The 14173-nt window shown below is 36.2% G+C and overlaps 1 protein-coding gene across 1 annotated transcript; it reads right to left on the reverse strand.

The window, feature by feature from the left end:
• Positions 1–10874: 10874 nt before the first annotated feature.
• On the reverse strand, positions 10875–12722 carry LOC114181002 (phenolic glucoside malonyltransferase 1-like). Its single transcript, XM_028067313.1, has one exon. The coding sequence runs from the start codon at positions 12551–12553 to the stop codon at positions 11201–11203; it is 1353 nt and encodes a 450-aa protein (XP_027923114.1). The 5' UTR covers positions 12554–12722; the 3' UTR covers positions 10875–11200.
• Between the last annotated feature and the right edge of the window lie 1451 nt (positions 12723–14173).

The following is a 14173-nucleotide window of genomic DNA, read 5'->3' on the forward strand; positions in this document are numbered from 1 at the left end:
CCAACCATATCGAACGACCCTCTAATTCCCGCATAGCCCTATCAGGCGAAGACCTTGACCCCAGAATAGGCCGGGATGTCCGCCTCGAACCAGTCAAGGACACCACTCCTCTGGAACTCCCCAATGGCCACTCCATTAACTTAGGCACCGGTTTAAACTATGATGAGCGTGCCACAATCACACCCATCCTCATCAACAACACAGACCTTTTCGCCTGGTCAGCCGCCGACCTCCCTAGAGTAGAACCCCAGGTGGCATCCCACAAGTTGTCCATATATAAAGAAGCCTGCTACGTATCCCAGAAAAAGCGCAAGCTAGGAGAAGAACGCCGACAGGCGGCCAAGGTGGAGGCTGAGAAGTTATTGAGCGTAGGATTTATAGAGGAAGCTCAATACACCACTTGGCTTTCTAACGTTGTCTTGGTAAAGAAAGCCAATGGCAAATGGCGGATGTGCGTGGACTACACAGACTTGAATAAGGCTTGTCCTCGCGACGCCTACCCCCTGCCCAACATCGATCGACTCGTAGACGGTGCGGAGGGAAACAAGGTGCTTAGCTTTTAGATGCTTTTTAGATGCATCGATCGACTCGTAGATTATACTCCATTGCATGAATTCCTTCGACGTTTTTAGTTAATTTTTATTTTCTTTCAAGTCAGGTGCATTCCGTATCAAATATTTGATTTTTTATTTACATTTTCTTTCCTTTATATTTTTGAGTTAAATTTTATTTTTATCTTGAATTAACTTATATTATAAATATTGGTATACTACTAAATTAAAGATACTATCTTTTAGATGATTAAGCTTCTGGATAACAATAACTCGTAATATAAATTTTGAATTTTAACATCCCATGTTATAAAAGATTATGTGTCTTAAATCTTTAATTTAATCAAACCATTTTAATAACCTCTTCCAGATATTAAAATACTATACTTATAATTTATTATATGTAGTACGGCAATATATTTATTATAAAAAAAGAAAAGTGAACGATTAAAAATAGTTATTTAACAAAAATAAATATTTATAAAAATGTTCACAAAATAAGATATATTTACTATAATTATTTTGGATTAAAATATTCCTTTTCATTTTGTTTTTCTTATTACAAGATTGAGAGGAGCATATGTTTTAGGAGTAATAGTTTCAAGAGACCATCTTTAAATTTGTGTATCAGCCGTAATATATATTATAACATGAAATTTCTTATTTTGAAAGCCTTATAATAACATTTGTTTGTATTTATAACTTTTATAAATGAACCATTAACATATAAACCTTAAATACTATTCCAAATTGTTTCGGGTATAATGGGGGCAATCATACTCCTTCACAATTTGTCTTTACACTTCGTGGAATTTTTTATGCCAAGGTATTTCATTCGTCCGATCGGTGATACTTGCTAAAGATACTTCGACATTAAAGTGAGTCCAATACCGAATGGTTAAGCGAATTAAATCAATCTTAAATGCGTATTAAATATACCAATAACCATGTACTTGACATCTATTTATAGTATTCTTCAATGGACTTTGACTAGGGATGACCTAATAACGACCCAATTTCTCCTAATCATGTTTATGGTCTTACTTAACATAATTCGTTTACTTAATTGGGCAGTCTTGGTTTGATGTCGATCAGACTGTTTAGTTGCCAAGATGATAATCTGAGCGTTGAAGTTTAATTCAAATGATCATACGATTACCATGAACTACTACCGTGCAGTTAAGTGTTGTTGCTTTCTCAATCTCATTTGAGTCCGTTAAACATATGACTTCTAGTTCGGTGAAGCCGTACTGTTCTACTAAGATTCATGTACATACCGCACACAAGCTCCCCAAGCCCAAGCGATTAGAGATGGTCGTAAAAGGTTTTAGAAATATTAGCAAGTTGGCAGTTCTATTCGGTGAGTTCCTCTGGCAATTTTAGTCCTTTGTACCAATAACCAAAAAGGTTATCGTTGGTTTTGGAGGGAAATGATGCTTCATGTTATGCATCTTTTAGCCTTGACATGGAATATGAAGCGTCACGCATTTTTATCCGTTAGATATTTCCATATTTGATGATTCAAGTGCTGCTTCGACTGGGCTTCATTGCCTATAAGTAGGAAAGCCCTTGATCTGTCATTTTAACATCTTTGCTACCAAATTCAAACATTCATCGGTCGTCTTTTCTAATTCTTTTTCTTTTAAGGTAATAATGTCAATTGTGAGTGGTTCTTCCTTAGTAGGGTCATCTGTGTGAGAGCCTAGGGGTATGTTGATGACGCTTCTTCATCGTCGTCAACACTCGGGTCATCACCGTCTAGTGAGGGGTCAATCGACCTAAGTATTTCGTTCGTACATACTACAGTGATAGTTGTGAATAGTGAAGTAAATAAGGATTGTACATCGAAGGAGTCGATTGAGAATAAGCCGGTTGAGGATGAGCCAACTAAGAATGTTTCCAAGGGTGTAGAGATTGATGTCTCCTTCAAAGGCGGTTAGCTTAACCTAGTTGAGGTTCTTGGCTACAAATGGGTGGCTTACGATGTTCGTGAGTACAACACTAGGTTTTTCTAGGGTGCTGATTTGGAGGGCTTGGTCGAACAAGTCAATATTTTGGGTGACAACATCGAGGATTAGGTTGTTACCTTGAGGGTATGCAAGGCAAACGAGTGTGTTTGCTATGATCCGGGGGGTTCAAAAATGGACTTCTTTTTCATGTACGCTTGTCTATTCACAGACTTGCACGTGCAAATCCCTTTTGTAGACACTTTCCTCGGTACTCAGTAAACATTACTTGAGGGTAAAAGAGAAGATGACTTTTCCATGTGTTGTATTATTCTCATCTAGCATGGGGAGCTAAATCTTTTTAAGTGTTGAAGCAAAGATACAACTGATAACATCCAATTTTACCTCTTTTTGTGTGTATATTGTCATGAATAAATAAACTCTTTCCTAGCTTTTATCTTGTTATATTATCAAGTTTAGTGTGTTTTATATTATTTTGTATTTTAGCTATTTTATGCTTGTTTTACTTCTAATCTCTCTTTTAAGTGTGTAAATAAATGAATAGGGAGCAATCCTAGTGGATGAAAACAAGCAAGAACCCAAGGGAGCATGTTTTGGAAAACAAAAGTTTGATTTTGAGTCAAATACCCACGCCAGGCACCAAAGAATCACGCCTAATGCTTCAAATAGAAAATGTCTCAAACTGCACAAGACTGAGTAGTGAGGAGTGAGGCTAAGCGCAACAAGGCTAAGTGGTGGAAAGTGAGGTTGAGCACTATCAAGGCTGAGCGGTAAAAAAGTGGGGCCGAGGGCCATTCAATTTGCAAAACTTGCTGTTGGGCAGTGGAAACGTGCCGTCAAGCGGTGACTTTCAAAAATTGCAAGTTTCTCGATTTTACTGATAGCGCCTGGCGGTGCTACGATGACGCCAGGCAGTGACGACGCTAATAGGTCAAAAATGGGTATTTAAACATGTTTTATCACGAAGGTTCAAGATATTTTCTTCCTCCCACGATTTCTCTTCTTCTAGATCAACTAAGAGAGGCCTTTGGAGGTTGATTGGGGTGTTGGGAAGCTCTCCCACTCCTCCTTGGGTCTTCAATCTTCATTCATGGTGTTTTTCCCCTTTTGGGGTTGATTAGGGAGAGGATCTACGAATTAGAGGTGTTGATGTGAAGGGGAGGCGTAATTGGAGCATGGAGCAGCTGCCAAGAACCTTTGGAGAGGGCTTGCATCTTCTCTTTGGTTTCCATTTCTTCCCTATATCTCTAATTTCTAAAACCTAGGTTCTCCACCATGGAGAGCTAAACCTATTTGTTGAGATTAGATGTAATGAACTAAATTCTTGTGTATTTTGTGATGTTAATCCACATACTTTTCCATTTCCATGTTAGTATTTGATTTCCATGCTTAATGCTTGTTTTGGTTTGGCCACCCATGCATGATTTGTGGTTCTTCAGGTGTTAGAAAATGCCTTTTGAACCTAGAACTAAAATTGAATACCTAATGGAGTTTGTATCTAGAGATAGAACATGATTAATTAGTAATCTTAAGACTCTTGAACTTAATGCATGATTTCACTTGTTAAGTATTCAAGGAATTGGAACTTGATGAGTTATCATAGGCTCAAAGTCACTAGGAATATGATTTGAGTAATATAGTGAGTTGATTTTGACTTGAATATGGAATTGATATGTTTGTGAATGCATGGGAATAAAGTGAATGAAATCTATTCTTGACAATTGTAAATATTCTATGTTAAAATTTTGTTGCACACCAACTGTTTGATAAAATACCAAAAAGAGTTTTTTAGTGTTTTTGTGAACTCTGTTGTCTAATTGAGTCGTAAATTGTGAAAGTTGTCATATGTTGCATAAGTCCCAATAGAGAGAACGATATTTATTACTTACTATGTGTGACCGGTGCACTTGCTATTTTTCACCAACCAACAACCCCTTTTGAACTCTCTTGTATTGGTACTATTTTATTTATCAAAGTATGCTTTCATTACATGTTTGTGAATTAGTTTATGCTTGGTGTTTGATGAACTGATCACTTGTCTTATTACACAAGCTTGGGATTGAGTGGGAATTGGTTCTAAGTTGTGGTCCAACTAATTATCCTTTTGCTTTTAGATTCTTGGAATATATCTAAGGCTCTAGCTAGTTATAGAGTCCTAATCATACTAAAGTTTGGTGATCCTAGGCTCTAGAGCAACACTTGGTTTTCCTTAAATACAGGTCATGTCCCTAAGATTCATATGTTGATTTTGTAAATCAATTTTAGAGAGAGAAACTCCCTAGTTAGCTTTAAATCACATTGTATATTTTTCTAAAGCTATGGAAGGAAGAAGGCTACTCCATGTTCTAATTGTATACATCATCATGAGTAGCTAATTCCTTCCTAGTTGGGACTGAATGTAACTTCTAAACTCTCTTGGTACTACACTTGATTATATATTTGATGTATACTTGTTTTACGTGTTGGTTAGTTAATTTGTGTTGAATTCTTTGGTGACTTGGCCAATCATCATACCTCATATGCACTAGATGTAGAGACATTTGGTCTAGTGTTTACATCCAATCAAGCCTCCTAATGTTTGGCATATACTAGACATGGATATACGACTTTAGTTAGTTTAAAGAGTCTTGTTCTCAATGTAAGGGTTCTCCCACTTGGATGGGGACATCCTACGTCAACACCCTAATCAACATCACCTCTCTCAAACTTAGTTTTAATCTATTTCCAAACTTGGGTTGGATTATATATTGCTAATTTAGTCACCAAATTCATATGGATACGACCTTGTTGTACTACAACTAACCCAGTGCACTTGCTGGAAAAGTTACACCCTTAACTGGGGTAGCAACACACACCGAGGTAAAGGAATTTTTCTTGCACTACATAGCAAAAGAATTTTGACTATAACACCTCGACCTTGGGGGCTAGTATAGCGATAGAACTAGGAAGAGAACTCCTTGACATATACCTTGAAGACACCTCGTCCTACGAGTCGAGGACACCTCGATAAACCTTACAACATTGACTATGGTTAAAGGTCCACATTGGAAGCACATTAGATTACTACTAAACAACAATGGACTAAAAATAATTAAGTTGATTAGCAAAACCTAAAAGTAAGATAAACATACAAACTCTAGACCCATCAAATAAGGCCCATGCAGGTACTATATATAGTCATTGTTCACGAGGTATGTGGGTAGAATCATTTTTATTGTTGTATCCCCATATGTAACATGCTTCTAACTTAAGCATTGAGGTATCTTTCCAAGCACCCCTACCCCTTCCTAGGACACTCTAGTCACGCCAAAAGAGCACATTATGGCACAACAAAGTAAAAGGATATTTTAACCCGAGGAATGCCCCTACAAGCTCCCCGCCTAGAAGACCTAGGTTTCAACGAACGAAGACATAAAGGAGAAACCTAGTAGAGGACATCTCAACTTGAAGCCTATCAACGGATAAGTGGGTACGTGTGATAAAAGATTATTGATTTGCTTCAAGAAATTTAATAAAAGGGTCAAATTGCATCAATTTTTCAAAAATTGAGGCCAAATTGAAACTTAAAAAAAATTGGAAGACCAATTTGACACTTTTGAACAAAAATAGGGACCAAAGGAGTAATTAAACCTATAATTTTTAAATGATTGTATTATTAGGTGGATATCACATATATTCCATTTGTTGAAAGATTTCATATTGCCTTTGCTGAGTTCTTCAAACATGACATCATAGAAGGAAGGCCTAAACTCGTAACATGGCTTAAGGTATCCATAATTAGTTCTGTGTTAAATTTCTTTCATTCTTTGTGGAAATAGAACTTTGTTCATATGATGAAGTTTGTTTTTTGTTGCATGAGTGTTGAAAGATTTTTTCCATTTGAACTTGGCCCACAATTTCATGATTTTGTTAAGAAGAATCCTTGTGAACGAAAATCATTCCTTTCTAGGAGCTGAACGAGATTGATGCTTATTCAAAGATAAAAGTTGATCATCAAGAAGTCATTGATCTTTTCAAGGAACATTTTCTGGTACAAAAATATATTTCTAATATTTTAACTACTAATTTTGAAGAACTGTGATTGGTTTTTCACTGTGTACTTTGCTACTTCCCCTACAGCCTAAACAATGAATGCTTGATGCTTCAGGCTTCCGCTAAGATTTAGACTCTACCAATAAAGCATTCTCCCAAATGTTGGCATCAATGTACTATCAATGTACTTAGTGTAGATTTTAATAATGCTCTTATGATAATGATCATTTTGACTTTGTTTACTTTTTGGATCTATTTTTTATAATACCATAGTGTATTAAACTAACACATGATTGCATGTCACAGGTTAATCCTTATAGTCATTAGTTAAAGATATGTGATTTTGGGAGTGCAAAGATGTTGATATGTTTCTTCAGTTTTTCCTTATCACTATGAATGCCATATAGTAGTTTGTGTCTAAGCTTGAGATATTATTGTGTTTTAGGTGCTTGGCGAACCCAACATATCATACATGACCTTAGAAGTGCAAAAATATGTTTTTTTTCTCTGCTTGGTTGCATCTTGGCAAAGAGGTCAACAATAAAAAAAAGGTGTGTTTATTGAAATCAACTCATGATTATTCTTCGTTGAAGTTAGAAAGAATTATTCTTAAACAATCTCTCTTCTCGCAAATGTTTGCAAGAGAAGTTATGAACTTGTTGAGCTACAAGGTATTTGGTCAAGGAAGTGTTCGTAATGAAGAACCAAATGAGCAATATCAAGCACCGCATTAGAATGATGTTATTTAATTTTTTATTATATCTATTTTTCTGATTTAAAACAAATAACATTGTAATGACTTGCTAACTTTAACTTTTATGCTTTGTGATTTACATTGTTTGAAATTAAAATTCTAGACTTTGTTCTTTGTTTCTTTTATAAGCATTATATGCATAAATTATAAATATTAAAATCAACAATCTTTACCTTTTATAATTTTTCTTTTATTTCAGGATTTGTTATTAAAATGTATGAAACAAACAAACAGACAATATCGGGATTTTGAAAACCCCAGGCAGTAGTGGGGGTTTCAAAATCATGCATATGTCGTGTAATCCATAGTACAATATCACGAACGACCAAATTTACTAGGTCTAAAAAAAGTCTCTCATGACAAAGTTAATTCATTATAACCTAGCCAAAAATGCGCTCCTTCACACCAAATTTTTCCATAGGAACATTTTTCAACTCTCACCACCTAAACTTCATTCTCTATATGAGTCAATGAGTTTAATAAAATTAAGATGAATTCACAATCGAGACCCCCACTCAAAACATTATAATTAGACAATGTGCAAATTCCCTATATAATTAACCACCTTTATACAATTCACAAATTTATAACATGTTCCAATCACAACCTTAAACTAAACTTAAGAAATCAACATCATCACCATTGGAACATCATTATTTCCTTCACCTTCATATCATATATGCACACATAAAATAAAAGAGTAACCCAATAGTTGTATCAATTTCTATTGAATTTCTTATCAATTGTCACTTATGCTTAAGTATAAGTCTTAGCAAAGAACCAAAATGGATGAAAATGTCTCGAGTATTATATGCATCAGCTATGGGAAGCCTATTTATGTCACGATTTATACAAGACCAAACATAGCACAAATAATAGGAGTAGTTAGTATATTGATGACAAATCTAGGCAGGGGACATTAGAGTGCTATTAAAAGAACCCTTTTATATATCAAAGGAACCTTAGGTGCTGCATCATGTTTTGGAAGATCGAAATTAGTGGTCAAAGACTATAATTCAGATTTTACAAATGATCTCAATAAAAGGAAATTTATTGTTGCATATGTATTTACACTTGCAGGAGGGACAATAGGTTGGTTATCTAAGTTACAAGATGTTCTAGCTCTATATACTACATAAGTTGAGTACATGGCAACTACTCAAGCTTGCAAGGTAGTTAACTATGGTCAAAGATTAAAGAAATACCTCAAGCACAAGCAACACAAATTCATTGTATTTTATGACCGTTAAAGTACACATCACAAGGAATCTTGTCTTTCTTAGGACAAAACATGAGGTATATGCTACCACTTTGTTCAAGAACTAGTGGAAGAGGAAAGTATGAATATACAAAAAGATTCACATCAATAAAAATATAACAAATGTTATGACAAAGCTAATTAGCATTGATAAAATTGTATGGACTTGTTCAATGACATACTATCAAGAAAATAACAAAATAATATATGGGGGTGGGCAAAAAGTCCAGTTTTCATGATCCCATCCACTTTTTCTCTGATCCAATCCATTTAATATTCATTTTATTAAAAATCCAATTCATTTAAAATTTATTTTATTGGATTTGGATTTCAATCTGATCTACATTTTATATATTTTATGGATTGGATATCCATTCTCTAAATCTAGATTTTAAAAATGGATAATTCAAAATATCCAATCTAAATTTTCAATTTATAATTTTGGTTAGGTTAGGCTAAAGGTCCAGACGGACTAGCCAAAATTTAGTCATATTTGAACGAGTTGGCGTGACCCTATACGAAATTTTGCCAAATTCGGCCAAATTTAGTCAAGTTTGTCCCGATCAAAATTTGGCCTAGTCGTTCTGGATAAAATTTGGAAGTATTCGGTCGAGTTGACCCCTAAATTTGAATGCATTGGGCTAACTCGACCCATACAAAATTTGACTGTATTCGGCCGAGACGATCATAACCAAAATTTAGCCGTATTCAGCCTAGTTGGCTCCGGTCAAAATTTGGTCGAATTCAATCGAGTTGGCCCCGATTGAGATTTGGCCTTGTCGGCCTTGGCTCAAATTTGGCCGTATTCGGCTAACACAGCCTAGGATAAAATTTGGTCGTTTTCAAATGAGTTGATCACAAGTGAAATTTGTCCGTATTCAAATTAGTCGGTCACGATTGAAATTTGGCTATATTCAACTGAGTCGTTCACAACCGAAATTCGCTCGAATTCAGTCGAGTCAGCTCTGGTCAAAATTCGATCGTGTTGGCCTCGACCAAAATTTGGTCGAGTTGGTCCTAGCCAGAATTTGGTCGTATTCAGCAAAGTCGATCACGATTCAAATTTGGTCGTATTCAGACGAGTTAGTCCCGACCTAAATTTGCCGAATTCAGTCGAGTTGGCCATGACCAAAATTTGGTCGAGTCGGCCCTAGCCCAAATTTAGCCGTATTCGGTCGAGTAAGTCCCGAACAAAATTTGATTGTATTCAGCTGAGTCGGTCGTGATAAAAAATTAGCCATATTCAGCCAAGTCGGTCCCAATCGACGAATTTAGTGGAGTCAACCCTGATCGAAATTTGACTAATCAGGCCTTAGCCCAAGTGTGGCCATATTTGGCCAAGTCGGCTTTGGCCAAAATTTGGTTGTATTAGGCAAAATCAGCCCGGGCCAAAATTCGGCTGAATCCAGTCAAGTCGATCTCGACTGAAATTTTGCCAAGTCGGCTCTGGCCCAAATTTGGTCACATTGTCACCGACCGAAATTCGTTCAAATTTGGCCGAGTCGACCCCAGCCAAAGTTCGGCCGAGTCCACCCAGCGAAAATTCTACCGAGTCGGCCCTAGCCAAAATCTAGCCGAATTCGACCAAGTCGAGCTCGACCAAAATTCGATCGGCCCCGACCGAAAGTCAGTCGAGTCCGTCCCATGCTAAAATATTTGAATCTAGATTTTGAACTTGATCCAAATATTTGAATATGGATTTAAACTTGATTCAAATATTTGGATCTGGATTTTTAAAAAAAAATCAATCTACTTTTTTTTTAAAAAATGGATTTGGATCGAAAATCTAATTCACTTATTTGGGTATAAAATATATGTGAATTGAATCATTAAAAATTCAATTCATGATCACCCCTAATAATATCGAAGAATAAAATACACTATAAAGATTTAATTACTTTAATCAAAACCTTTAAGTGAGAGAATGTAAGAAGAAAAATCTCATCGAACATTTCGTGTTATAAATGATGCACGTCATTTTTTTAGTAGGACATACCAAAGTTTCTTTATTTTCTTTTATATTAGTTTAGTGTTTGAGAAGAAAAATTAAGAGATGAAATTAATTTTTCTTTCAAAGCTTTTTTTAATTACTTTTCCTATTTTAAAATAGAATTTTATTATTTTCTTTTAAAGATGGAGATAAAGATATTATAACTTTTTTTTTCTGTCAATACTCTAATACTCATCAAATCACTTATGTTAAAAATAATTAAGAAACTAATTACAACTCCAACTCTAACTCCAACTCCATTCAAATTCTTCAGAATAAAAAAAGGCAATATAACTAGAAGGATTTTTTTTTCTCCGAATAGTGACAGAAGACAACAAACATTATTCATTGCAAAACGTGGAAAAATAAAAGTAATTCAACAAAAGCATATTTTAGGCTAAAGTATTAGTATCACCAAATAAAGGAGAGTCTCTATCTATGCCATATGACTGCATTATTGAATCAACTTTCCTAAAACATAGAACAAGTTAATTTTCTCTACGCAGCAACTTTCATTTATTTGTCAAACTAAAGTAACAGATAAATAAAGGGAGCAGATATATTTGCTCTTATCAGTGGTAAAAGTGCTGTATCCAACATAATCAGACGGAAAGATTGCCTTTTTCTAAGAACAATGAAACTTAACCTTTAAAGGAAATCAAGTCCTTGAACAAAAATGGTAGCAAAATCTTCCATCGCACTCTTTGGTAACACCAATCCAATCTCAATTCCTCCACTGATATCCCTACTTTCACTCAGAGAAAACGCTCCTGTTTTGTCTGTGGATACCATATCCACCTTCTTTGGTCTTCCCCACCCAAAATCAATGCTATAAACCTCAAACAACGGAGACCCAGCAGTTGAAATTACTCTACTCTTCCCAGGATCATGCATAATCGAAACCCATCTTTCTGCTCCATTCAACACTCCCTCTTCCTTCACCCTATTCAATGCCTCAACTATCCCCTCCAAAGCACAAACGAACCCATCTTTTCCCACCAACTCCTTAGTCAAAGCCACAACAAATTGCCCTCTAACGCAGTTTCCAAAATACGTGGCTGGAATTGGAGGGTCCAAGCGCATTCTACAGTCAACAGAAAATATGAACAGCACATTTTCTTCCTTCACTTTGTTCGCTTTGACCAAACACGCTAACACATACGCACACGTAACAGAAAACGTTGACAGATGAACAGCCACTTTCACCTTAGAGTTTCCCTTTTGTTTGAGCTTTTTGATCTGTGAAGGGGTCAATTCGAACAAACCTTTGAGTCCATCACCCGGTGTTTCCGTGAGAGATTCCCACGCCTTGAGACTTCGGTTATTCGAACCGTTATGATTCATCCACTGGTTCGCGTACAGTTCAGCGAGTCCAGAAGGGTCTCTAATCAATGATCTGTTAAACGTAGGTGTAAGATGCTGAGGTAAGGATGGTGTTGGTGTTGAAGGGTTTTGAAGGTTAGAGCATAAATAGGCCCATGCTTTGATGAACATGGATGAAGATTTTCCGTCGAAAGCTGCATGGTGTGTGGTTACTCCAATGCAAAAGCCAGCGTTTGGGAACACGGTGACTTGAACAGCCAACAGAGATGCTTTATCATGGGAATTGGCCAAGTGGGGTGCTAAATCTTGACGTTGTGATGCTTCACAGAGGTGGGAGGAGACAAGGTTGAAGTTTTGGTCGGACTCAGCAACGGTGAAGGAAACAGTGTCGCCGGGGAGATAGTTGATGATGGGTTTGGGAGAGTGGGAGGGCCATGTGAGGGTGCCGGCGAAAGGGAGAAAGTGTTGGAGAGTGAGGGAAAGAGAGTGGTTGAGAGAGGGAAGAAGAGAGTGAAGGAATGAAGAGGTTGGGTGTGGGAAAGGATAGAAGAAGAGACGTTGAACTGGTGGAAATCGAAGCCATAAAAGGTCGAAGAAGGTTAGTGGAAGAGAGGTTGGAACAAGGGTTGGTTCATGAAGTGGTGCCACCGAACAAACTTGGATAACTTTGAGAGTCATGGTTGAGAGGAATGGAGAAGCAGTGTTGCAGTTGAAAAGGAAGTGACGGGTGGAGCAGATTTATAGATCGGTGGTCCCAAATCGCTGAAAATCCAATTCTTAAAGGTCGGGGAACCGCAGGTCAAATTGCAATTGCAGTCTCATTTATCACTGAATTATTTTGAAGGCTAGTTCGGCAGATACCTAATTACATTAAGAAATCTTTTATGAAAAAGTTTAAAGTTTCACTAAGGGTATTATTACATGATCTGGAATTGGTGCATTTAAAATTATTATGCGGAGAAAACGTGGTCCAAGAGTGCAAAAGAAATTGGATTGGGAATTTAAAATTGAACAGGTTTGGGGAGAAAATGACCGTGGGAGAAGCCCTAGGATAGCTGAAGCTAAGCAAATCTGGATTTAGAAACAAATAAAAGTCATTTATACAGTTCAATTTTTTCTATATTAGTTATCTAATCGTATAAAAATATTTTTCAAATTTACTAATCGTTATTAATTGTAATATAAATGTATAAGACTCCGTTTTCTTGATGTCCTTTAGGGCTTGACCTTTTAGTTGGATTTAAGATAAGTTCACTTAGTACTCCAAGACCCCTTCCAACCACTTACTCATTTTGTTCCATTTTTTAGAAACAGTTCCCCTTTCCCTCACAGTTGTGAAGCAGAAAGCTCTGCTAGGGCATAAGTTTTTTCCTCCTTCGAGTTGAACGTTCTTCCTCTACGTAAGTCAATCCCTAACCTCTGTTCCACTTTCATTTTTTTGTTCTAAAGCTTTGGTCCCATATTGTCTCTATCTTGGTCTCATTTTCGCCTCCCTTGGTTTTGTTTTCTAGCTTCGTAAGTTGTAGGAAAAGTGTCGTGGTACTCTTCTTTTGGGGCCTGTTATTGAGTTAGCATCTTTCAAGATAAGGGAAGCTAGAACTCCTTTTTCTTTGAAATGGATCGTACTTATTTTTCTTCTGGAATGTGATGAGTATGTTTGATTGATGATTGCATTGAATGGGTATGAATCTCATGTTTGAGTATCTATGGGCTAGAGAATTTTAGGTAGTTTAGAATGCAATTGGAATGAGATATTAATTGTTGCAATTGATCAGATTGGTATCATCTATTAACCACTCTTAAATGAGTTTGAGAAGATAAAAGTGCAAGATACCAAATTGTGCAGTGGAACAAGTCAAAATCTCACAACCAAGAAGCATATGGTGTGACGCTATCCATTTTCCTACACTGCATACTTTTCGTAAAATGAAGGTTCCTACTTCTTTAACCGTTGGATCGAGCTGACATTTTAACAACTGATCCTAGACACATAGTTCTTGAATTTGACCAGTCGGATCTTGAATCGGAGGTTTGTAGTGAGAGTAGTTTTTATCGCAAGGTCCCTGTAGTTTTGGTTGTTGACAACATTGACCTTTGTTGCTTATTTGGTGCATAACTTTCTCTATAGTTATTCAATTAAGTTGGTTCTTTTGCATTTGATTCTTGATTCAATCATCTTTAATTTGAATATAAATACAAAATTTTTGGAGCGTTACACAAGTTGTAGTTTTATTTCTAAAATCCCAAATTGTTTGCATAATGTGTTGTTAAGTTGGATTGGATAAAAATTATAAGAAT

The sequence above is a fragment of the Vigna unguiculata genome, chromosome 4, assembly GCF_004118075.2.
Source record: "Vigna unguiculata cultivar IT97K-499-35 chromosome 4, ASM411807v1, whole genome shotgun sequence".
Classification (NCBI taxonomy): Eukaryota; Viridiplantae; Streptophyta; class Magnoliopsida; order Fabales; family Fabaceae; genus Vigna; species Vigna unguiculata.